Source organism: Abramis brama (assembly GCF_963993115.1).
Source record: "Abramis brama genome assembly, chromosome: 4".
Taxonomy (NCBI): Eukaryota; Metazoa; Chordata; class Actinopteri; order Cypriniformes; family Leuciscidae; genus Abramis; species Abramis brama.
The window spans coordinates 55,042,447-55,065,216 of record NC_139966.1 but is presented as its reverse complement, the minus strand read 5'-3'; the positions used below and the strand labels follow the sequence as shown (position 1 = coordinate 55,065,216).

The window sequence follows — 22,770 nt, the reverse complement described above, 5'->3', positions numbered from 1 at the left end:
ATAAGCCTGAAGGGTTTTACTATACACTGTAAATCACTAGTTAAAGCTCACCAGTGTCTCGCTGACCTCATCTTCACCCTGGTGACATCCAAAAATGACCCCTTTGCAAATCAATGACACTAACAGGGAAAAGCCATGTTCATCATCAAAAACTAGAGTTTTTTGAGGCATTTGCTTATGCAGAACTTGTCTGCATAATATGACATAATGATATGTCCTGAATGTTTTTTGCAGTGGCTGGGTGGTTGCTTACGAGCTCAAGTCAAATTAAGGTCTCAAGGTGGCTTGAGTATTTTCTTTAATGCATTTTTTAATTTTTATTTTGTTTTATTGTCTACAAGACCTTTATCCTAACTCCAAAAAGATCATTTAGAAAAGTAATAGCTCACATGATTCGTATGAGAAGTTCAAGCAGAATGAGCAATGAGAAGAATTTGCTAAATAATTACTTTAGCAAGCAACACCAATTAATTCTTTACAAAAACATTTAAATCAACATATGAAAGATATGTTAAGAATGCCAAAAGCAGCAGGTTGCAGTTTTGCACAACAACCCGTTTGCCAGCATGCCCCTTGCATCCCGATGAACGCCAAATATAGTGTTTTACTGTTCGGTAAATTGTAGTAAATGAAAAAATGGCTTGGGATTTCTGACCTCTGAATGTGTCAAATAGTGCCATTGCTATAGAGTTGGAAGCCTGAAACAAAAAGCCCTGGTTTGGTATCATTACCTTCCCTCATTATAGTATTAGCTCTATAAAATGCTCCTGTTGTTTGGGAGAAATACTTACTCTTCTCATAATGGAGAGGCTCACACACAAATAGTGGCCCAGTGTGGACACAGACCCAACTGAAGTGCAGACAGGGACGATTGTCTCAAGTAAATGAAGCTAAAAGCAGCTCTGTCCCTGGATTGCTGACAGATGGACAGAAACATTTTTTAGCAGCATTTCGGTCCAGCTCTGAATCTGACTGGTGTCTAGGATCGCATATTCTACTGTTCTGCAATGCTGACAGGAAGAGAGAAATAATGAGCGAATATAGAGAGAAAGAAGGCAATTTAAAATCACTTGCACCATGCATGGAAGTAGAGAGGTGTGGGCAAAAAAAGGAGGAAGACTTGCCAATTACGTTGTGCTCAACCTCCTGCTCCTCCATTATGGAGCTCTTTCCTTTCACAGTGCTGTCTGGCTCTCAGCGTGGCCCCTCTGATTGTGTGAGGCGTCACTGTCTCACTGATCTCTCTCTGATAGAATCAGATCCTCATGCTGCATAACTCTACACCATGCCTACATATTGTAAAATATCAGATATCTGAAATTAAAAGATGTAGAAGAGTCATACAATAAGGAAGAAACATTCCTTGCATATGCAGTGTGGTCAAACATGGATGGGGAACAGCTGTAGCTTTTGAAGTGTAGCTACATCAGAGCGAGAGACCGATAGATAGATATATGAGCAGACAGACAGACACACACACACAGAGAGATATGGATGGATGAGTGGACAGACAGACGAGTAGATGGATAGACAAGATGAGTAGACATAAGTAGAAAGACGGATGGATGGATGGACGAGTGGACACAGACGAGTAGTAAGATTGATATAGATGGATGGATGAGTGGACAGACGAGTGGATGGATGGATAGATAGATGAGTGGACACAGACGAGTAGACAGATTGAGAGATGGATGGATGGATAGAACACTTAACAGTATGATAAATAATTATTCATATAAAACCTTAAATAATACCAAGAAAAAAATCATCACAATAATGACAGTCACACTGCAACACTAAAGCATTTTTAAAGCATTTATGTAATTTTCAATACTACTTTAAAGTAGATAACACTGAAACAGGCAATTAGCCTTTTACACTAAAATCACTGATTGTGTGTGACAGCTGAACTGAGACTATATATGCAGCATGCTGCCCCTTATTATTTCAGCTCCGTTTCAGTCACCTCCTGCAACATTGACGTGAGTCTGAACAAAGATGCACTGCAACATCAGATCACAGGCTAAAAGAAAACATCCCTCAAATAAGATTTCAAATTGACCCTAGGGACACTCAACCGGCTTAGTAAATTCATTTAAAGGCTTTTACTGATTCTGACTTCACGCGTCAGACAGATTTATTCAAGGTGCAAATCAAAACAAAATGTTTTGAAAATGGCTAAAAATGAGTAATACATGTTAATTTCTAAAATTATACACTACATAAAAGTAAATGAGCTGTGTAGATACAGCGAGATATCACATTTCACAGCTCTCTCGTCTCTCGTGTTGTGTTTTCAGCGTGCAGCATTAGGAATCCAGCAATGTTCCAGTCATTCTCTGGTGTTCCAGTGGTCCCTGCAACTAATGTATCAAGCCAGCAGAACCAGTGGGTCCCGGGGCCCTCGTTCTCCACCTGTCCTTACTCCTACCACACAAACCCGAACCCGGGCCCCTACCACAGCAATCAGCCCTCAATCTATCCTTGGACCCAATGGAAGGTATGCAAAATCTCCGACACGTTTAGTTTTTGCTTCATAGCATTTAACTGTGAAAAACTGAATATTACATTGCATTGAATGAAATCGAATGCAATGCAGCGTGTTTTACTTTTTGCGGTGGCAAGTATGTCTTCGTGGAAAATGTATCTTAACTGATATTATTCATTAAGTGGAACTGTGAGTTAAATGCATTCACAACATTTATAGGATCATGTCTGACTTTGTGTTGACTAAGTCACTCTTTATTTTAGCGACTGGTAGTCATTAGCACACTCATAAGAGTGCTGGCAGTATCATTAGAGCTGGTTTTAATTTAGTTACATGCATCGTAACACAAATTAAAATGACCCCTTGGTGTGGAGGGGGGCAAAAACTTGCACATGATCTAGAAAAGAGAGAGAAAGAAAGTCAGCATGTCTGTGAATGTCACTAGTAAATTATTCTACTACTATTTTATTTAGATTATAATTTCATTTTATTAAAATAAGACTGATTCATTTTAGGTTTAAGTATGTATTAAAATGTAAATGAATATATTTCAAAGAAATGGACAATGACAGGGTCACATTCAGTGTGCTTCAGAAATAAAACAAAAGAAAATTAAATTAAATATTGCAGTTTAAATTCTTTATAAAAAATTCTTAGATGCCAGGAGAAATAATTAAGATTTTATTAGTATAAATAAAGAGGCTTTTTTCTCGTTTCTGCCACATTGATACTTAACCCCATAATGTGATTATAGACGCATGCCTATGTCCGCACATTTGAGCCAGAAACCACCCAAACAGCCTTTGTGTCCCAGGACTCATTTGTCTGGAATTCCGATGCCGTGGATTTGCTGGCGGTTTTGTTTCGGAGCGTAATTCCACACTATGTGCTGACAGAACACTGTAATCACAATAGTCACATTCGACAAGTGTTTATTTTGACTGTAAAAAGTAAAAGTTCCTGAACTGGGCTGTGAGTTTCTATATATCATTCATTCTTTTTCATTCTAAGGCATTTTCTTAATCCTTTAAAAAAAAAAAAAAAAAAAAATCTTGCTCAGAGGTGCTTTTGAATAGCTTAGGAGAGCAATATAAATGGCTAAATATAAATATATGCTTTATAAGAGAGCAAAATACGGAGAAAGATTTAACTCGTATTGAAATCTCTAACATTATCAAATCTAAGCACAGTTTGAGTAAATGTTATCTATTTATCAATCAATCAATCAATCAATCAATCAATCTATACAACTTTGATGGGGAATTTCCATAGACATAATGATATGTGTTATGTATACCTGAACCTGAAGGGTATACACCTGAACCACACACATGTATATGTATATGTATATATGAAGAGTTCAGATGCAAAAACCTCTAAGTGCCATCTGAAATTTTCTTCTAGAATGATCATTTTTATCAAGCTCGTTTATTTAAGTTCAGTTATTTCACTTAAATGGCAATTAATAGGTAATTTTCATTGCCATTTAAGTGAAATTACTGAACTTAAATATACAAGCTTCATAAAAATGATCATTCTAGAAGAAAATTTCAGATGGCACTTAGAGGTTTTTGCATCTGAACTCTTCATATGTATATATGACACTCATATTATATTTGAAAAGAGACATGGCCATTGTTTAACTGTATTGTCTACACAAGCCGTTTGTCCTTGGAACCCAATAATCGGTGCTTTAATTATAAAATGAATCCAGATGTATTATATATATATATATATATATATATATATATATATATATATATATATATATATATTTAAATACATATGGGAAAATCTAATAACAGTAATAGTAAAAATACACATCTCATTTGTGTTTTGTGGTCATTTGTCTTTCAAATGAGTTCTGCTTAAATTGGCCAGACAGAAGAAAAACATTCACTTCATCTGCACTTTTAATACCTGTCAGAAGGAGAAAGATAAAAATCAGATTTTCAGACAGTCAGTTTTAGGGTGTGTGAAAGGGAATAGAAGAGGCTGGAGCACATCAAAGCTGCCTTGTGTTTGCTCTGGTCCACAAGAGGCCTTTCATGTGTTAAAGTGTGTGTGTGCGTGCGTCTGTGTTTTGGTGTGGATCTGTGTATTTCAAACACTGCAGCACTACCTGTGTTTGGAGGAAAGAGGCTGATCTCTTAGAAGCGTGCTGTCCCTTGAGGCTACGGCAGACGTACACACACATACTTTCACTCAAGAAGACACAGATCTATAACTGTGTATCTACACGCCTCCCCGCCTATGAGGCAGTTCGGGTAGAGCCAAGGGGTTATGGGAAGACGTATTATGGGAGACGGAGATGGGGGGGGATCCCGGCTGACTAATAAGACCAAAGCAGACTGCGAGGAAGACCACCCACCCCGTCTGGCTCAGACCCAAACTCAGTCTGACATCCTGCGGCCCACTGGACTGGCAGGAGGGAGGGCAGGTCAAGAGACGTCTAATGGGGATAGACAGTTGTAGCGTACACTGGCGCGGGTGTTCATAACAGTCCATACCTTGGACAGCACAATTAAAATGCTCTTGACGGAGCAGATGTGCTAAATACAGTCTTGAATGCTAACAGAATTGTGAAAGCGTTACATACACAATCTTACTCTGATGATACTGAACATGTATGGCCCTGTAAAAGGCTTAAACTGTTGCGTTTGATTGTGGAAATCTAAATGGTTTAAAATTGACATGAAACAAAAATGTAAAAAAAAAATCTAAATGAATGATATTATTGTAACCGTTTTGTTGAAAACGGTATTGTGTAAACGCCCCCTGAAATAAAATATACTGGTCATTTCGCTCGGATGTACATCCGTTGGCCAGACACGGAGATGGCTGCTGCCGAGAACATTGTGCTCGAGTGGACTGAGCGTATGCAAGAAAAGATTGTCCCAACTTCAGTTTAAACAGACCTAAATTCTATTCTTTAGCGATGCGTATAAAAGCATTTAGCGGTGTTGCGTCAGCTTATTCAATGTGTGCATGTGCCATTTTAATTAGATGTTTACACCACAAAAAAGTAGCCACCTTGGCAATTGTACATTTTATATATTAGCATTTTTGCATGATAGTTTTACATGATAATATAACTGATACTCACTCACAATATGAGTTCTATTTTCAATGAACAAGCATTGCTAAAGCAGGGTGGGTGGAGCGCGGATCTAGAGAAACGGTGGCGTTTATCTCAACACAATCGTCAAGGATAAAAAAAAAGAGATGGCTAAAAAGAATGAAAGCTGGGTGGAAGGATAGAAAAATGGAATAAAAGCAAATGAGGAAGGAAGGATGGAGACATGAACATCAAAATTTACTTGCACCCAATCACTGTGAATCAGCAGTGAGAGGAAACCATATTAGCAGCTCTGATTATGACAAACGGCCTGTCATCAATTGCAACATAAGATGGGGTTTTTCCAGGACAGTGGAGTGACTCGTCACTGTTCTCCCTTTCTAAAAAAACAACTGAGTCTGATCAGAAGTACTCTTGATCAAGTACAGCATTTCCAGGGACTTTTACAGCCCTGCTGTTGCTTGGTCCTTCCGTGTCTCTTTGATCCGCCAGGGTTGTTCCCTGGTAATAGGATTCAGCGGACTTTTAAGTTCTATATATTGTGTGTAAAACAACAAAACAATGTGGGATGGGAACCTGTTTATCTGTCTGAAAAAAGGAATTCAGAAGGTCAAAAGAATCTGTTTATATTATATTCTAGAACATAATAGAATACATAATATTAAATATATAATGATTACATAATCAATTTCAATATTATTAATTGCATGATGTTCTGATGATACACACGTGCTTTGGCGCACATAAAATGCCCGAATACCAAATGTGCTGAATAGGCCTGAAACGAGTGAACAGTCCTTTCATCACAAGCTTGATTCTTGCCTCAACAAAGATGGCAGCTGAAGTCCTGGCATGTGCAATCCCCATTAACAAGCCAGCATACTCTCCTTTATAAGATTAATGCAGTACATGTTGCAGGTGTCTGCCAAAATTCCTGTCTTATTTAAACCGCCCGGCCCATACCAGCCCTGTAATCCTATTAGGCCTAATTGAGTGAAGTCGGCAGTCTTTTTCAGTTAAACCATGTTCAGCCACTAATAGGATTCAAAGGAAAAAGGTTCAATGCATGGAATATATGCTAGTGTGGGCTTTTAGCCTTGAGCGGGACAGAGCGCTGTGCCCCGGGGCACCTGTGAGGCCTGATCTGGCCAGAGGGCTAGACAGGGGACGTAAGGATTGAGGGGGTCTATTTAGGTGTACAGGGATTATTACAAGCAGTAAAGGTTTTACTTTTTCTTTTTAATACAATCAGACAGTATAATAAAACTCCAGAATCTGTCCATCCACACTGCTGCCCTCATCTGCCAGAGCACGAAAGTGAGCAGACGAACATTTCTTAATGAGTGAATCTGACAAAAACATTCAGATCGCATTTCAAGCTCTACTGTACTGAGCTACAGAAAAAAACTGTGAGAAAGATTATTCAAATTAGAAAGTACATGCAACAAATATGATGTATAAATAGCTTTTTAATAATTATTTTGGTTCAGATTATGGCATTCACAGTGAGAAAAATCTCACAGGAAAGCGAGTTTCTATATCCCACTTTAGAAACGGGCTTCTGTGGAGCAATTTCTACTTTTCCGACACATACAAGATTGTTTAAAAACGTAAAAAAAAAAACATATATATATTGAAGGTGATAAAACAGTGTCACAGTTGTCTGTTGTTCAGTGACAGATCTTGCATGTGATTTTCCACTATGTAGAATTGCTTGGATCGTATTGATTAAACGTAAAAAGGCAGGAGAACTAGACTCTTCTTGTCTACAAAGATATTATCTGTCTGTTCCAACTGACCTCTGGCCTCTGATTAGTGTGAGTCCATTTCTGCGTTTGATGGGGAAACATGTATCAAACAGGGCCACTATGGCCCTTAATGTGGTGTATCACCAGGGGCCCTCGCAAAACCCCCAGGCCGACGTCTCAGAATCACTGCTCAGCCACACTGATTAGTCGCTGGCGTCTTTTGGGCAAAATAACTGAAAAGGACACAGGAGTTCCTCTCCAGTCAGGGTGCACGAGTCCCTTGTGAGGGACTAGACTAAACTGAAATGAAGGGAAAAAAAGAAGAAAAAAAAGAAAGAAAAAAAAAGCAGGAAAGTGGCGAGTATTAGCCATTAAGGGCAGCCAATGCTTCATGTAGGAATTCAGATAAATGTCAATCAAGATCAGAGGGAAAATGTCATTAGCATTTCCTAATCTCATTCAGATTACTCTATCTGTCCCATTATGGAAAGTTAATCTCTAGAATAATATTTCTTTTGTTTCTTAAATCCTCTGTTATGTCAATGAGTGGGTTTCCCCACAGGATCTAGTCCCCAACAGGCTTTTTATTTTAGTAAATAAATCCGTTTGCTTACATCTAAATTGAAAAGGTCATATGTAAGATGAGAGAAACTAGGATGTACTGATCGGTATGAAAGATGCCATACACGTAAACTAAAACACTAAGCGGGAACTATCCTGGAGGTGGAGTGATGAAAGACGACTTTTACAGCAATAATAAATGAGAGTGCCTTCTAATATGCATGCTCAGCTGGCTCACACTGTGAAATAGTTGCAGGGCTAAGCTAAAAGACAGTGAGAATTGAAATGTGGAGGCAGCCTGGAAGTATAAGGCCTTATAAGCACCCTACGACATGAGTCAGAATGAACTATTTTATAAATTAATATGCAGCTCTTTTATTGGGATTTCTCGTGGGGACGTTTTATCCCTGAGCTAACGTAATCCTAGTTTATCTTGTTCCATTTTGCACTGCATTTCCCGGTCAACCCTGCCATTTACTTCCCTCGCTAAGCACCTTTGCTAAACACAAATTACAATTGTGAAACATGGCTTAGATGCTGGTTAAAAGTGGCCTTAACCCAGAGTTAAAAAGCACGCTAACCCAGGGTCAAGCATGGTGAGAAAAGCCGCTTATTGTTATTGGCCAGCGATTTGCATGTCTGGTCCGCAAAACTGATTTTAAAAATAAAACTTTTCCACATAAAGAACACTTTTACTAAAGTATATACTTATGATCAAATTATTCATGTGCCCTTTATGAGGAAAGGTGTGAGAATATCTAATTCTACTGGTGCTAAGAAATTCATTTTTGTGATTTTTGTAATTTCCCTGCGATGATGCAGGGCTCCCATGCAAACCTGGAGATATCGTTGATTTCCAGGCCTGAAATTGTCTTGAACATTTTTAATTAACAATGAATAAATAAACATGTTCTACTTCTGTACAGCTTAAAATAATAAAAAATAAAAAAAAATTAATATATATATATATATATATATATATATATATGAAGAGTTCAGATGCAAAAGCCTCTAAGTGCCATCTGAAATTTTCTTCTAGAATGATTATTTTTATCAAGCTTGTATATTTAAGTTCAGTAATTTCACTTAAATTACAATTAATAGGATAGATATATATATATATATATATATATATATATATATATATATATATATATATATATATATATATATGTGTGTGTGTATATATAGGTTTTAGAAATTGTTCTTGAGTGTTATCATTATCCAGTATTTATGAATGGAAAACTTGAAAAGTTAGGAAACAGTAGTTATTTTACTTTTTATGCATCTTATTTGATTGTTTTAAATTTGATTTTTTTTGTAAAAAAACATCTAAAAAAATTCAGTGAGATTTTCAGAGCAGAGTATATAGTGTCTTCAATATTCAATATAATATTGTGATTATAGACAAGAAAATTAACAATATATAAATCCTACAAAATAAGACATATTAAATGTTGGCAAATTAATACTGTAGTTATTACAATGTCGCCCCCAAACACCAATTTTTGCCATGCATATTAAGTAATATGTTCAGTTTCATAGTGATGGAAAAGATTTTTAATAAAATACTCAAACATACATGCATACATACACTCTGCGCGCACACGCACACACACACACACACACACACACTCACACTCACACTCACACTCACACTCACACTCACACTCACACTCACACTCTCTCTCTCTCTCTCTCTCTGTAGGTTATGGGTTGGAATACAGTTTGTAAAATAAAGCTCTCCATGTGTCGCCAACACTGAACTATTAGTTACTCTAGTTGACCTAGCAATCTCCCAACCAGTCCAAGACCCCCCAACTCTTAAGATTTTAAGATTATGAATTACAAAAGAAGGGACAGAAAGAGAGGCTGAACAAGAAAGAAAGAAAGAAAAAGGAAAATGAAAAAAAAAAAAAAAAAAAATCAAAGAATTGGATTAATTGGCATAATGCAAGGTGGCTGAGCACAGCTAGAGAGAGTGTCAGCTTTTGGAGAATCACTGCCATTCTTAAAGCTGAACCGTCTGCACAATTAGCCAGTCAAACTTTGACCCCAAGCAAAATAATTAATGAAAAACAGAGGATGAAGACAAAATGTGCAGATCCATTTGAGTGAGTGAGGGAGAATAATACATCAAAGAGCATCAGTAATTGGCCCTGTGGCTTTCATTCCTTGCCCCATTTCTTTCAATTCATTGACTCAAAATAATGGGTTCAGGTTCATTATCAACAGGTCGTAAGCTTAGGAGTGCTAAACGGGCTTGGGGTGTGTGTCGAGGGCTTAGTGGGACCCGTAGATGAGTCTACACAAGTAAATGCATGATATTGTTGTGCCATAGAGAGCGACAGTTTGGCTTTTGAGAGCGATACCACTCATAAAATCAAAATGCTGGAATATAACTGGTACGGTCAGGTAAGTCAGTTGAGCATTTAATGTTTTGCATTCTAGATCTTGAAATAGTTCATCTGATTGAGCTATTGCTTAAATGCTGGTTTGTCCTGCCATAAAGTGTATTATTTTGGAGGAAGTGCAAATATGCAAACTTCAAGGAACAACTTAAAATGCTTTAAAGTCTGTCCTATTGCATCAAATTAATCTGTAGTGAAAAATCGCATTACAAACTAGGTGTATAATGAAAAACATATATAATGTGTCAATGTTATGCTACATTTGTCAAAGTAAATTCAATCTGGCTAATTTAATTCACATAATTGTATCATTGGTGTTGCGTGTGTTATAATAATGGTTCATTTTACGCTTCATATTTTCAACTTACAGTCTTCTAAAGCGTCTTAGACTGGAAACCAGCCATAACGTCACAGTCTTGATATGGAAATTAATCTCATTTTTATATAACATTTAGAAAAAAATGCAAATTTGGCTACTTGGGTAATGGAATTTTATATATTGGCCAAATTAACAAAAAAATAAATACTTCAATAATGAATTAATTTCTATTCATTCTCTTATAACGACATGCAACACGTCCAAACATGCATCTATAAAATATGATATTAATGTCCACGTTTATCATTTAACTAACCTTAAATGAATGACAAGGTTCCGTCAACATCTACAGATGAGAACAGTAAAACATTTTTGAGCAGAGAAAACTTATTTCTAGCTTGCATGCTGTAGATCTCTTGTTAAAGTGTGTGTTTGTGTGTAAACAAAAGCATGTGCGTTTACAGTGGTGCTTTTCATTGCTTTGTTGTGGCACAGAATGTCACGACTCGCCATCTGTCCTTGCGTATCACATGCGATTAGCTCTGCTCACGCACACTCAATTGCCGCCATCTAAATGTTCAAGTTACCAGCACGTGATGAGGTAAAATTCCTCAAAACTGTTCATCACAAACCTAACATGCTCAGACGGATGCCCTCTCTGAAGCTGCTCGTACCCCCAGCGCGGTTCGGACTGCTAGAGGATTGACTTTGGTGGTTTTCCCATACCTGGGTGTGCCATATCAGGCACTTAATAACCTAATAGGTCTTAAAGTCAGACTTTTGGTTTGAGCAGCACCCTGCAGTGATGAAAAGAGAAGCATCGTCTCACGTTAACGTCACCCACGTACTCAGCTGAGAGGGAAACGAGATGAGAAAAAAAAAAAGCGAAAGCTCTACAAGAATGTGGGATTCCGTTCAACGGAGTGTGTTGTTGTTCGTCAATGTGGTGGCGTGGTTAGAAAGATTCATTTTCACCATTTTACAGCCATTTCACTGGTTTATAGGAATTTAAAAAACTTCTGGGGATGTGAAAATTCTGGCTGACAGCTTCAAAAAGGAGAAAGAAATTAGGAAGGAACTGTTCTTCAATTCAAATGAGTCAGCGTTTATAAATCTTGATTGATATCAGTACTCTTATTATATATCAATGTTATTGGTTGAAAACTGATGAAATATGTACTTTTCCCAAAAAAGTAATTAAACACTTAATATATTGGTAACACTTAACAAAAAGGTTACATTTGTTAACATTAGTTAACTACTTTAGTTATCACAAACTAACAATGAACAATACTTCTACAGCATTTGCTAATCTTAGTTAACATTAAGGGTCAACAGTTGGTTACATTATTTTGATGATCCGCTTTAGACATTCTACTAAGTAACAACATTTTGAGATACAAAACTGATTTTAGACATTAGACATTGTTCTTGGTGAGTGAAATCCTTATCCAGTAATTATGAAATGGAAAACAGGAATAGTTATAAATCAGTTGGTATATTATTTGATTGTTTTAAAATTATTTAGTTGTTTTTGTTGTAAATAAACATCTCAAGAATTTCTGGGCAGAGTATGATATGAGTATGACGAGTATGTCCCCTGTCTTCGATATTCAATTAAATATTGTGACTATACCTAACAGTAGTAAATTAAAAATATTCCTATAAAATATGAAATATTTATATGAAAGTCGTAACCATGTAATATAAAATCGCAATCAAGAGACAATTATGAGAAATAGTAACACAATTGTGACATATAAAGCCACAATTTTGGGAAATAAAGTTGCAATGGTAAGATATAAAGTCATAATGTGAAATCGTGAGATACAAGGTCATAATTGTGAAATATAAAATTGCAATTATAAGAAATAGTCAAAATTATAAGAAATAAATTCACTCTTTATTTATACAATTAATGTAATTAGTTTATTTTTGTTTTCATTTTTTCATTTTCATAATTTTTGTTGCAATTAAGTTGCAATTGTGACAAAGCCACAAAATGTGAAAGAGAAATATCAATTATATTATGCTATTTTAGTGGTATATTGTCTAGGTCTCCTACAATAGGCTCACATGCACCAATGGTCAAAAAACATAAATATGGTCTCATAATATACATTGCAGCATCACCTAAATTCTCAAAGTCTGAAAATGGTTAGTTCAAAGATTCAGTCTCTCTTAACCCCTCCTTTCCAAGAGCCTACTCTGCTCTGATTGGTCAGATGGTCCAGTCTGTTGTGATCTTCTCCACATGTTGACAACACGAACCAAACTCTTCCAGTCTCAGCTACAACTACAGTGTTTGAGGGCTGGTCAAAGTAAACGTTGTTTGTGGGCGGCCAATGAAGATCATAAACTGGCATTATGCAAATTTGTTAGATTGTTACGTATAGGTATGTATAACAGGAAGTGAGACTGGAATTGCTGACGACTCATTTTGGGCAGTTCAGAATCGATTCTTTTCGGAGACAATAACTTTATTTGTTCTGCACTTTGATCTTTAAAACTTTGCTGACCTTTTACATTCACAAACAGCCATATTTCACAATGCCTGATGGCAATTTTCGAAAAAGCATAATAGGGACACTATAATGTCATAATGTGACATAAAAAAAAAACGTAATCGCTAGGAAAAGTCACTTTTTTTTACAGTTGAAGCAGAAATGGACATCTACATAAATGTGTATGAATTTCATTGCTTTAGAAAACAAAATATCAAAATTAGTGTTTTTGATTGCTAAATTAAACGAAGACAAGTTGTTTATTCTGAGTAAAGCTCTTGCAATATGTATTTACAGATGCCACTTGGTTTGATGTTTTGTTATCTAATGCAATGACATTCAGTGGCCACATTATGCACCTGTTGTGTATGTAGTAATAAACCTCTCTCTTGCGGTGTCAGCCATGTTGTACGTGATTAACTTCCCAAAATACCTCATCTGATATGCCACAAATCAGAGGTGAGAGTAGAAGGGTCCGTCCAGAAGATCAGATCTGTTTCAGCCAGACGGACAAGGCCTTTTATTCAATCCTGAACATGAGAGGCCGCCACACTGGTCACTTTGTACTAGCGTCTGTTCTTCTACTCCACGATCAAATTCAACTCAGGCTGTGCTGATTAATCAATTTGGGCCGGGAGAGTGTGGAGAGTTCGGTCTGTGGAAGGAAATTACAATGATCCAATTTAAATCACAAAATCAGTGTATTCATCTCAAAAGAAATGTCTGGGTATTACAATTCATTTGATTAGGTCATAATAGAGAAGGTCTGAAATATGAAAAGTTCACCCACTCTTTTATAGCACTGTTGATGAGCTGATATTTCTAGGGTTTGTGAATAAACCTTTGTTTTGTATAGCTAAGTAATGTGATAACATGCATTTCACTCAATATAACAAAGTTTGAGAAAAGTTCAATGATGTTTTGAGAAATGACACTGAAATCAAACATGAATGAATAGATATAAACAATCTTTGTGTGTGCGAGTATAAGATTTGTGTCTCACTGTGTCAGTGTAATGACTGAAGGCTTTTACACTGTATTTGAGACGACCATGACTGCTTTAACGTGTCACGCATGTTACGGCACAATCAGACACACTTGTGCCTCTGTGTATGTCCACAAATGCACATGGACGCTGTGTAGATTCTCCACAGTCACATCACACACACACACACACACATACACGACACTGACTTGAAGAGAACGTGGACACAAGCGTTTCTTTGTCATCCTTCAAACTGCGCATTATTAGTTCGGGTAAGGTCAAAGTTGATCTAATTTTCTGCTTAGTCTTCATTAAACAGCTATTGCATTATTTCATTTTACACAATTAGATTTAGTCCGTAATGAATATATCTCAAGCTAAAGCTTTTGAACAGAGCTTTGCAAATTTAGCTCACAAATGCACTTTATGTGCACTTGGAAGGGAAAAAAAAAGGTTGTAAAGTTCAATATATTTTACTCTGGACCATAGGCCATACTATCACTCACATTATAAACTCAAATTTCAGGATAAAGGCAGCAATTGTGCAGATATCTGGAGTGACAACCCATTCAACTTTTGATACTCCCTTAAACTTGCACTCGTAAATAAGAGTTTAGATGCTTATTGTACATTCTTCCAATCAGATAAGACAAGAGTCTGTGTTTAAAAGCCAAATTGAATTCCCCGTTTCAATCTTTCATGACATTTGAAGTAAAGTGGATTGGTTTGTGTTCAGCTATTTTACAACAGAAAGCTGAGACAATGACATGAGGGCTTGAGTACTCAAAAAATAAAACCGTATAGTCTGAAATTAAGGAGTCTGTAATACAGTTTTCAGCCAAGTTATATGACTATACATAAATATAGACAGTGGTGCTTGTTATTACTATTCCTCATACTTGGTGTGAGCGATTTGAACATTTGAGTGCCTAAACTTTAGCATGTAACTCATCCCTCAACCATGAATGATATCTAGTTAGTTTGTTGGGTAAAGGTGTGCTTTTCAAAGCAATCAAACTTGAAACCGGTGAGAAAATATCTCAAAGGCTTAAATTGAAAAAGGGACCCGATAGATTTGAGAATGGGCTCTTTCAACTAGGGCCAGTAAGAAACTATCCAGAAGACCATAGCAAACACTACTTTTTAACGTGCTCAAAACGCCTCAGAAACCGCAGAGCAACACCCTACCATTGTGATTGTGATACATTTTCTGTCAAATGTTTGGGGTCTGTAAGATTTTTAAAAATATTTCTTATTATCAATCAATGTTGAAAACATTTGTGCTGCTTAACAGTTAGGGTTAGTCATTACTGTAAGTAACTACGTCACCTTAAAAATAAAGGTGTTACCGAAATCTTTTGTATCATTTTAAAAGTCTTTACTGTGACATTTTGATCAATTTAATGAGTTGCTAAATAAAATTATGAATTTCCTTAATCTTACTGACTCAGTCACAATCTTTTGAACGGTACATTTGTACATTACTGCTTAGATACCGTAACTTCTTTTTTATGTTTGCTACGTCTGTGTACAACAGACATATCCTCAAATGTTCCTTACCCCAGCTCACCTCACTAAGACAAACCATGAAATTAAATTACGATCTGTCGTTACAACACAACTGCTCTGCCGAAAATAAATCCATGTAGGTGATTCAAACCAGTGATTAGCCCAAACCCAGATAAAGAAGGCCTTTCAAAACCACAGCTTACCCATAAGCCCTTGCTCTGAGAGTGCTGGGTCCTTTTTGTGAGTCTGGTGTGTGGAGGGAAGTCATGTGATGCGGTTTGGTCATTTTGTGATTTTAAGGGGATCAGTGCAAAGCGGGGTGCCGAGTTAGAAGATCATGGGAAACGGTTAGATGCTTCTGAAAAGTCGTTTGCTCCTCCAAATATTGTGGATAAATTTCCCAATGAAAGCAGTTTATTGATCGGATTCACTACAACTACTTTCCAATGCGTTGTTTGAAGCGGATAGCCTATATTTGAATAGAGGTTACAGTTGCTTTTTGTTTTGGCTCTTCAATTAAATCTGTCCGCGCACAGGAACTGTGGGTCTGAATGGGACGGGGTTGAGTGAATTCCTCTCAGGTGTGCCTGTGAACGGCTTGCCTTGTCGGCCCTGATGGAGTGGAGGCTAATTGATTTACATCGAAAATCGCATTAGACGTAATCACATCTTTTCTGGGGAAACCAAGTTTCTATTCAGCCCACTCTTTAAACGCACAAACCTATTAGCAACCTATGAAGCTGTTTATGTAACATTGCAGACGATTTACATTTGTTAACTATGAAAGCTTGTTTCTTCCTCGGAATAGAGTTTATATCTCACAATTCCAAGTTTATATCTTGCAAATCTGAATTTATATCTAAAACTCAGAATTGACAAGCTTTCAGAGTTACCCAATGCAATGACATTCAAACATTTTTAAGCGAGACTTACCAGTCCAAATACTTTTTTCTGTATGGTCACAATAGGCAGTTTTGAATATAAAAATCAAAACTATTGTAAGCATCATTACAAGGCCCTGCATACTAAAGACACGTTACGTTTGCCATGAAAAGTTTAAAATTCAGATTTTTTCCCCCTCACAATTCCAAGTTTTTATCTTGAGTTTATAAGATATACACTTAATTGTGAGAAATAAAGTCAGGTTTGCGAGAAAAAAGTAAGAATTTCAAGTGTATATTTCACAATTCTGACTTTTTTTCTGACTGTAATTGCATGAAAAAGTCATTGTGAATTATAAACTCGGAATTGCGATGGGGAAAAAAAGTGTGAATTGTGAATTATAAATTTGGAATTGCGAGGAAAAAAGTCAGAATTGCAAGATATAAACTCGAGTTTAGATTATCTTGCCATTCTGACTTTTTTTCTCGGAACTGTAAGACATAAACTCGCTATTGTGAGTTATAAAGTCTGAATTGCGAGATATAAACTCCCAATTCAGAGAAACAAAAAGTTATAATTGTGAGATAAATATTCTCTGTTACCTTTTTTATTTTTCTATTCCATGGCAGAAACAAGCTTCCATAGGTAACAAAATAACAAACCATCTGGTATTGATTTTAAAGAATAATAATAAAGAATAATTGCACGGGTACATTTGAAATAAAATAGAATAAAATAAAACATTTACATTTTTGGGGTCACTATCACACAATGAAAGAGAATCCAGGTAAACGTCATATATAAATGTACTATTTTCACATTCCATATTTCTTGTTGATAAACTGGGTTGAAGCACTGAGCTCAGGGAGGACAGTTTGGCACTCCTATCATACAGTTAAAATGAGTGTAATATTTAATTTATATATGAATCATTAAAGTCTTCTGGTTATTATGCATTCCTTTTCTACTTGGATAAAACAGCTCTCAGATGTGTGAGCTGGACTTTGAAGTCTTGTCTCAGAAGCGGCCCAACTCTTACAGGAAGTAGCTCATGTTTTATACATACTGTATGTGGGACTAACAAAGGTGAGAATTCAGACCGGGCCCAGAGAAAAACATGGAAAAATGGCCAACTAGGATTTTTGGTTAGAGGTAAATATACAAACACGTACAGAATCTCTAGAAAACACACACACACACGTTTCCATGTTTTATGGGGATTTTTCATAGATGTAATGATTTTTATACTGTACAAACTGTATATTCGACTACACTAACCCTACCCCTAAAGCTACCCATCACAGAAAATTGTCTGCATTTTTACATTTTTAAAACATTTCATTTAGTATGATTTATAAGCTGTTTTCCTCATGGGGACCAAACAAATTTCCCCATGAGGTCAAATTGGTCCCCATAACAGGGAATACCAGGCGCAGGCAGGCAGGCACGGACGCACGCACACACACACACACACACACGCACGCACGCAGGTTCAATGGCACTTTAGTCAATTACTAGAAACTTTCCTTTGCATTTCCTTTAAAACAGGAAACAAGGCAACAAAAGGATGCTGATACACACATCCTGTCTACTCTGCAATGATTTCAACCATTTCCAAAGCATCTTCTCACTGTTCTCATGCCATAAATCATCATTTGAGATTCAAGTTTTATAATGACCTCAATTTTCTTGCTTAGTTTATATCATGCAGCACTGAAAAGCAACTATTCCTAAATGCGACTTTATTTTGCGCAATTGTGATTTTATATTGAGCAATATCACTTAATATCTCACCATTGCGACTTCATTTATCATAATTGTGACTTTATATCACTTTGTGACTTTAAATATCAAAATTTTTAAATATCGCAAATTTAGCTCTCTCAGCAGTGAATGATTTCTCAAAATGTATGTCTCCCAATTGCAAATTTGTGACTTCATCTCTCACAATCACAACTATGACTTTATTTCTTGTTTTAAACATGATCTTACAATTTAAATTTTTATTTTTTTACTCTGAGGTGGAAACAGACTTCCATAAATTCCTCATCTGTTCGACTTGGTGGATCAAACTAGCAGTAAGTCAGACTTGTAGCGTTTCTACAGAGAAACACAAACAACACTGCAGACTGTGGGGAAACAAATCTCCATAGTGCAATATAAAAACTGCCCTGGAAGACAAAACTGAATGGAAAACAGTCAAAACATGTAGTCATTTTAATCCGAGAGGCTTCAGTACACAGCACTATGCACTTTTTGGCCTTGAGTGTACTTGTTGGTTCTGAAAGTGAATGTGTGTGCACTACACTACTTACAAGTGCACATGCAAGCGAGTGTGTCTGCAGTAACATTTCGTTTGATTAATTTTTATGTACGTTGTGTGTGTGAGTGTTAAAGAGATGACCTATCAGGGGAATGTGCTGAGTAAGGCTGTAAAGAGGGTCAGACAGGAAGGACCAAGAACAAAATAACGCTCCGAGTCTCTAGCACCTGAAATTCTGCCTCCGTCAGGCCTTTGGGTGACCACTAGATCCCGTACAGAGGAAGCTGAGAAAGCTGTGTCATGCCTTCCTCTCCAGGCCCGTGTTTCTGCACACACAGCTCAGGAAAGCCACACACACACACACACACATATGCTCAGTTATCCTTCTGCTTTCCTAGCCTTGTTGCGTTTACACTGGACTGAGAGATTCCAACTCCTCTTGGCTTGCGGTTTAAGGCAAAGACTGCAGGCCGTTTGTGCGTGTTGTTTGCGTGACTCCTGCTGAGTCTGACCTACTGTGAAGGCCTTCTTGTGGACCATGAGCCGCTGCTGTGTGGTTCAAGTCATCTCTCTCACTGAGATCCAACTGCTGCCGGTATGTAGCTGCAAAAGCGAGAGAAACAGGGATGAGAGCTGCATGACAGTTTGAGTGCAAATGCTGTTTGTGAGTCTTTGAGTGCAATGTTCTTTAATGGCTGCTTGGAATTGTTTAATGGAAAACTGAGTTTAGATTGAGCTTCAGTTACTCTGAGTCTATAAAAGTGCTGTTTTGAAGAGATTGCTTCCTGTTGCTCAACTGGTAGAGTACACTATGGCACTCGAGGTTATGGGTTCGTTTCCCAGGGACAACACAATGAAAAAAATTATACCTTGGATGCACCATAAGTCACTTAGGATAAAAGTGTTTGTCAAATGCATAAATATACATTGAATATCTATTTGGGTTGGACCCTTGGTTAAATGGACAGAGATGATACAATCAAACAGATTTATGGCTCTAGCAAAATTTTAACATATCTGTAATACTTTTGAAGAGAGTTGAATGACAGAAGTAGGATTAAAAAAAAACCCACACACACGTATATTAAGTGGCTGTAAAGCACACATTGTTCCCCAAAAGTATTTGGACTCTTAAGTCCTCAAAAATGACTAAATGTTAAAAAAGAAATATTAAATATTATAAGCGTGTATCGCATTTAATATTTTAATAGTAAAAATAATATACAAATATATTTTCATATTAGAAACCTCTATTTCTATACAATAAATTATGCTTGGTTTGATGGTTTGCATTTTTTCCTTTTGACATTTAGCATTTTTGAGTGTGGCTAAATTGTTTAAATATGTTTATTGCTGCTGTGCAAAGAAATATCAAGAACATGCTGTCAAATTCAAGAGAAGGAACAACACCTGATGTGAATGTGATTCCGTTCTTTTGGTGTGTTGTGTGTGTGTGTGTGTGTGTGTGTAAGAAGTTTTACTTTCTCTTCCCCTCAGAAACTTTTGTGGTCTAACAGCATTGATTCTTAAGAGGAATATTCAGTATAGCACAACTGATGTCTTCAGAAACAAAACAAAACAGAAGAGTATCTCTGACTCACATCTGTCAAAATAAAGACATATCCTTTAGATTTATATTGAAGTGATTTAACTTCTTTACCCATTCCAGCTCAATATAATGCCTGACCTTTTGGCCATGAAAGGTTTTGTCCATGATTTCTAAAGCCGGTAAAAATTGCCCCCCTCCCCAGTGTTTCAAAACTCAGATTTTTCTGAAGTGAAACCAGAACTTGACTAATGCTGAAACAAAATTAAGCAACATCAACGCTAGCACAATAGATTATATCTCATCATTCCAGACACACTTACAGGGTCCTTTCTATGCAAGATGCACACTTAAAGACCAAATCAAGGTAAAGGAAATGTTTTTGTTATTATATGTTATATTACATTAATGTGTCAGTATTTCTGTACAGTGTTTAATTCTAATAGTTCTATTAAATAAAGTTATTTAAAGGAGTACACATTACTATTGTAGACAATAGAAACATTATATAATATACATCAAAATATAAACATTATCAAAAGTGTAAAAAAATGAAGCACGCAAATCTCAACTGTATCATTGATAACTTCGTGTAAGATCAGCTCATAATCTGCTTGCTGAATGTTTAGTTAATGAGTGTGTAATGTTGTTTTAAATATGCCATCTAATGCATCTTCACATATAGAACTTCCATTGTCTACACTTTATTTGTGAACGAAATCACTACAACTTCAAACACATTACAGGCTTTGATTAGTTAATAGTCTTGTATCCTGCATTCACAACAGAAAGGGGAGATGTAAGTCAAGGACATGGCCCTTTAACACAACTATAACCCTTCCCTTCCCCACTGCAGAGATGAGCTCTGAGACACAATGACTTCTTTCACCTTTGCCTGGGATAAGAGAGAAGTTAAACTCTTAGGTCTTTTTGAAGCCAAATCTAGTGTGTGTAATGAAAAGAGCTTTGCAATGGCTGATAAACAGAGACAGACCTCTTGTGAACTGTTGAATATGCAGTCAGAGGGGCATAGAAGATCCGATTTGGTCCTCGGATTCATCCTTTAAGGGCTTAAATAACTATTTCAGTGCGTATGGGATAATATTTTCTATTTAAGATTTCCATTGAAGGGCAATACAGCCGAACTTCCAGCAATGTTTCTGACTCAAGCATGAGTCTTAAATGCCTCTTTTGTTATTGCAAACAGACGTTTTGATCAAATTAAACATAACTTTCACTCACACAATTGAGTATCTTTAGTCGACGGTCAGTAAAAGTTCAGTTTTGGATTTTTCCGAAAATACTTTGACCGCCATAAAAGTAACTCAACAGTTGTGCTTTGTGAGCGTAGACAACATAATAATGACTGCTAGGGGTCGCCTCCATCACCCCGAATGAATGCTTCCCTCCTATATTTAGCTTTACGATATGTTATAGACTAAAATTAGGGGAGCCGCCGGGTTCAAGACAGTTAGTTTTTGAAAACAGATACAAGACAATGTTGTCTAGTGGGTCTGGTCCAGAGATGGGCCTCTGGGTCATTTGGAAACCACACACAACAAGCAGTAATTGTCTCGGACCCCCTGAAGCAGAAGTGGTAGAAGGGGGAAGTCTGGGATTGGCTGCTTCACACAAACAAAACTGGGCGGTCCCACCGAATTAGCCATATAGGCAAAAGACCTCGACCCTGCAGTGATCAAACCTGTCAGATCAGAAATCTCTCCACTTGAGGTGACTACTACGACCTGCGATAAAAAGGAAAGGCCTGGTCTTTAAACTAATTAGGTCACGGAGTTCCTCCTGCTTGGTTATAAAGGCCGGACAGGAACAAGAGGGGACAGTCACTTGGTTTCCTCTCCGCAGCCTGGGATCCTACCTTAGCGTTCCTCCGTGTGGAAGTACAGGGATTGAGAATGCCACATTTAACTGACTGTAGTTTCTACAAGATGAGAGACGGAGCTCGAGTTTCCAACGTAAGGACCTGCTATGTTCTGCTTTGACTTGTTTTGCGCAAGATAAGGGCCGTTTTGGTGCTTGGTTAAAGGGTAGTTCACCCAGAAATGAAAGTGCTGTCATCATTTACTCACCCTCCTTGTGTCATTTCAAACCTGTAGGACTTTCTTTCTTCTGTGGAACAACTGAAAAAAAACTGTTTTTGTCCATAGGATGAAACTCAGTGGGGTCTTCCACAGAAGAAACAAGTCATACATGACAATATGAGGGTGAGTAAATGATGACAGCATTTAAATTTTTATGTGAACTATCCCTTTCAGAATTTTGGTTTGGTATTTTGGCTGAGGTTGGATTGCAGTGATTAAGTCACTTTTGGGGACGTTTTAAGCAGGCAACTGAGATTACATTGAGACTTGCGATGTTGGGCTTAATATATGCTTAACTGAAGGAAATAATTGCACGTTTTATTGCATATCTTGAATACGGTAAGGTGGTTTTGGTTGTGCAGATGCTTAATGTTGG

The 22,770-nt window shown here is 37.0% G+C and overlaps 1 protein-coding gene across 9 annotated transcripts in view; it reads left to right on the top strand.

Annotated features, from left to right (window-relative positions):
- tfec (transcription factor EC) overlaps positions 1 to 22,770 on the top strand; it is a 44,860-nt gene that overhangs the window by 9,654 nt on the left and 12,436 nt on the right. For 2 of the 9 annotated variants that reach the window (XM_084111144.1, XM_084111146.1), the window contains exons 2-3: positions 2,301 to 2,500; positions 22,461 to 22,517. In XM_084111144.1, the coding sequence (XP_083967270.1) occupies positions 2,301 to 2,500; positions 22,461 to 22,517 (257 nt within the window). Of the gene's footprint in view, positions 1 to 2,300; positions 2,501 to 19,097; positions 19,345 to 21,991; positions 22,269 to 22,460; positions 22,518 to 22,770 lie in introns of those variants that run through there. The other 7 variants (XM_084111145.1, XM_084111147.1, XM_084111149.1 and 4 more) reach the window with 6 other exon arrangements.